Here is a 3,225-nt window from a genome sequence, read left to right on the forward strand (position 1 = left end):
TCGAACAAGTCGTCCGTGCCGTTGCTGCTGAGCGCTGCACAGCGTTGTGACACCATGGCCGCCAAGGCTCATGAGGTACATGTCCATCGGGTGTGAGACGTGGAGGTCGATGGCGGAGACGTACGTGCTGTAGTCTGTGTAGATAGAGCGGGGCTTGTTCGGCTGGAGCCTGATGCCGCGGGCCTGCGTGTTCTTGAGCTTGTACGACCCGACGTGGCCAGGCAGCGGCACGGTGGCGGAGGGCGCAGGAGAAGCAGCGAGACATGGGAGCAGCTAGCATTAGGCGGTCGGGGAAGCACGCAAGATTCGAGCCGGCCGTACGGGCGGCCAGCCGGCAGCCGCACACAAGAACCCGGACGCAGCTAGGGTTAGCTACCTGGGTGCGTGCGGAGGCATATACCAGCAGTCGTAGAAGGGTGGAATCGGCAGAGGAGGCCACGCCGAGGTTGTGATGGTGAGAGGCAGAGCCAGCGAGCAGGAATTGATCGGATTTTTGGGCGGCGTAGGCGGCGGCGCATCTATGTGGAGCAAAGGCGGCGGTTACAGGGAGGCCGGCGAATTTTGGGGAGAGTCAACTCGTTCCCGAATGTTCAAAAAAAAAAAGAACTCGTTGCTCAGCGAGAATGGGATTTCTTTTTGCGATATGCTGTTCGGAAATCGGAGTGATTTCCGGGAGGGAGAACAAATGAATTGGGGGCGTCCGATGGATATTTATGGATGGTGTAGATTGAGTTTTCCTACGGCACTTCGTGCCTTTATAAGTAGTAGAGATTGGCCCGCCCATTGTTTTCTTTGAAGCTCCGCCACTGGCTGGATGCCAAGGTGACTGCGACGGTCGAACCTGCAGAATTGCTGATCCAGAGACCAACACACCACAGGGTCCTTTACAAGCTCGGGATGGCAGTTACGAGCTCCCAGCAATGATGTCGTAGAACTAACCCACCTTGGTAACATGCTAGCAACATCTAAAGAAAAACAATCCTACACCCTGACTATAGAGAATCAACTTGTACAAGCATTTGGACGTCAGGATCAAGAATTGGTGCGACATCGAGAGATGCGCCAAGACGATGCGCCAAGACGAATTTGCTGAGAACGAATCCACAAGGGATGAGCATGTGCAAGGGCAGATAAAAAATGAACCTAATTACCACCAAAGCTTATCATAATTTTTCTCTTCTTCCTCAGACAAGCATATAAGTATATCTAGACAATGGCTGATAGTTAATGCAGCAATGTGAAATGAGATTCAGATTACCTGGGGCATTCAACAATAAACTGCAATGTGAGATGAGTACCAGTAGCCTAAAACCAGATAGTATCGCCATCGATATTGGTCGTCTAACCTACGGAGATGCACCAGCAACATCCTTACGGATGCACACCTCCACGTGGCCACCCAACTGAGCGTCATTAGGGACCAGCAGGAACACCTTCTCTTTCTCCCCAATCCCGTTCCGTAGCGACGTGTTCCGCGCCATTGACTGCATTTGCAGCCTGTGACGTCTGTCGCCGTTCCTCGCCATTGTCTTCAGCTCGTACACGAACTCCTGCGCGACCGCGTTGTCTGGGCGGACACAGATCATGGACAGAGCAGTGCCGCGGCCCTCGCGGAAGCTGTCCAGGAAGAAGAGCTCGCCATCGTCCTCGCTGTGCATGATGGTCGACATGAGGGCATGGGCTTGGAAGCTCTCGCCATAGCGGAAGTTGACCGTGAACCAGTGGTGGTTGTCGATGAGGTGAGCTTTGAGGGCGTCGGACAGGCCTGCAAAGCCGCAGCGAGGGATGGGGCAGAAGCAGGGCTCATAGCAGCAAGACTCCTCGTGCCCACGCATCTCATGGTGGGCGAGGAGGGTTGTGCAGCCATGCTCTTTGTTGTGGCAAGAGAAGCGAATGCGGCCGAGGAACTCCTCGACGGCACGGTTGCGCCCGTAGCCATTGGCGGCACCGCAGCTGCCGCACCGGTTGTCCCCGTATTCGCTGTCGCACCTCGAGCAGGTAACATGGCCAAATGGGCACTGCACACGATCAAGAACACATGGGTTAGTCACTCTGACGATAAAAGGCGCTATAACTGAACCTTGGTCTATACAAAAGAAATAAACAATGGAAGTGAACTTCACCTGGAAGACCGGAGAGCTGAGCATGCGGCGGCAGCACTTGCAGGTGAAGAGGTGGTCGTAGTCGTCACCGCCGATGTGGACGCTGAACACGTCGCCGTGGCCCCGCTGCCCTGCCCCTTTGTAACCATTTGGCCTCCAGAGAGACCGCCCCTGAGCGTCGATCTCGTCCGAACCGCGGCTGCGGCTGCGGTCGTCGGCATTGTCCTCGTCTTCGCTGGGCAGCCTTTGCGACCACGAGCGGCAGGGCGAGGGCGAGGGTGAGCGGTAGAGCGACGGGGACGGCAACGGTGAGGGCGACCGGTAGGGCGACGGCGAAGGCGAGTAGGCCGAAAACCACTGGCGACGCCTGTTCCTCGGCGGCTGCTCGGGGCTACCCTCGGCGTCAGACGGCGACGTCCGGAGGCGCTTCCCTCCTCTCCCTCTGTAGCTGCTCATCTCCCTGCAGATCGCGACGGCGCCGCGGAGTGTGTGTGGTAAATAATCAATGCCCTTCTTCAGATTCTACGTATTAATTAATCCATAAAAAGGATCTGCAGAATCGCCGACATGAAAATTCGGAACTTGGACGAAACCTTACCTGGGCTTGAAGACGACGGATCTAGCGGCGGCGACGGGACCGGGCCGAGGACCTGGCTGTCGACCTTCACCGATGGAAGGTGCAGCTCGCGCGGGAGGGTTCTCTAGCAGGTACGGAGGGGCTAGGCGCGGCCGTGCGGGAGCCGAACTCTCGCCGGCGGCGCGGAATTGGGGACTGAGGTCGAGAGGGGAACGGCCAGGGAGTTTTTTTTTTTTTCCTTCTGAGGGTGGCCACGAAGAGGGTTTCTTTTCTGGTCTTTTGCGCCGCCGAACCATTGTAAGGTCGGTTCTGAAGCGGCCCACTCTTACGACTACTTGGAGTGTGGCCCGTTTAGCCCATAAGACTCTTCACTTTCTATTTGTTCTTAAGTTTTTTTTTGGAGCACCGGCAGGAGCACTACCTATTCATTAAGAAGAGGGAAATTTCAGTTTATAAGGAAAACTGACCGAAAACCGTACAACCCAAACGCCACACATCGGCCCCGAGGCCGCGCACCACACGAGCCGACGACACTCCCACCCTAGC

General features: G+C 56.2%; 1 protein-coding gene across 1 annotated transcript; it reads right to left on the reverse strand.

Annotated features, from left to right (window-relative positions):
• Nucleotides 1-1,132: 1,132 nt before the first annotated feature.
• LOC127302064 (putative E3 ubiquitin-protein ligase SINA-like 9) lies at nucleotides 1,133-2,935 on the reverse strand. The gene is made up of 3 exons (XM_051332413.2): nucleotides 2,701-2,935; nucleotides 2,124-2,562; nucleotides 1,133-2,018 (listed from the first exon to the last, which is right to left on the reverse strand). Exons 2-3 carry the CDS (start codon nucleotides 2,556-2,558, stop codon nucleotides 1,347-1,349), a joined length of 1,107 nt encoding a protein of 368 aa, XP_051188373.1. The 5' UTR covers nucleotides 2,559-2,562; nucleotides 2,701-2,935; the 3' UTR covers nucleotides 1,133-1,346.
• Between the last annotated feature and the right edge of the window lie 290 nt (nucleotides 2,936-3,225).

Source organism: Lolium perenne, chromosome 5 (genome assembly GCF_019359855.2).
Source record: "Lolium perenne isolate Kyuss_39 chromosome 5, Kyuss_2.0, whole genome shotgun sequence".
Taxonomy (NCBI): domain Eukaryota; kingdom Viridiplantae; phylum Streptophyta; class Magnoliopsida; order Poales; family Poaceae; genus Lolium; species Lolium perenne.

Excerpts from the sequence above, each read along its gene's own strand:
- LOC127302064 (XM_051332413.2), bottom strand. The coding sequence starts at position 2,558 with ATGAGCAGCTACAGAGGGAGAGGAGGGAAGCGCCTCCGGACGTCGCCG. Across the intron at positions 2,019-2,123 it reads TCAGCTCTCCGGTCTTCCAG|TGCCCATTTGGCCATGTTAC; the intron begins GTGAAGTTCACT and ends GATCGTGTGCAG.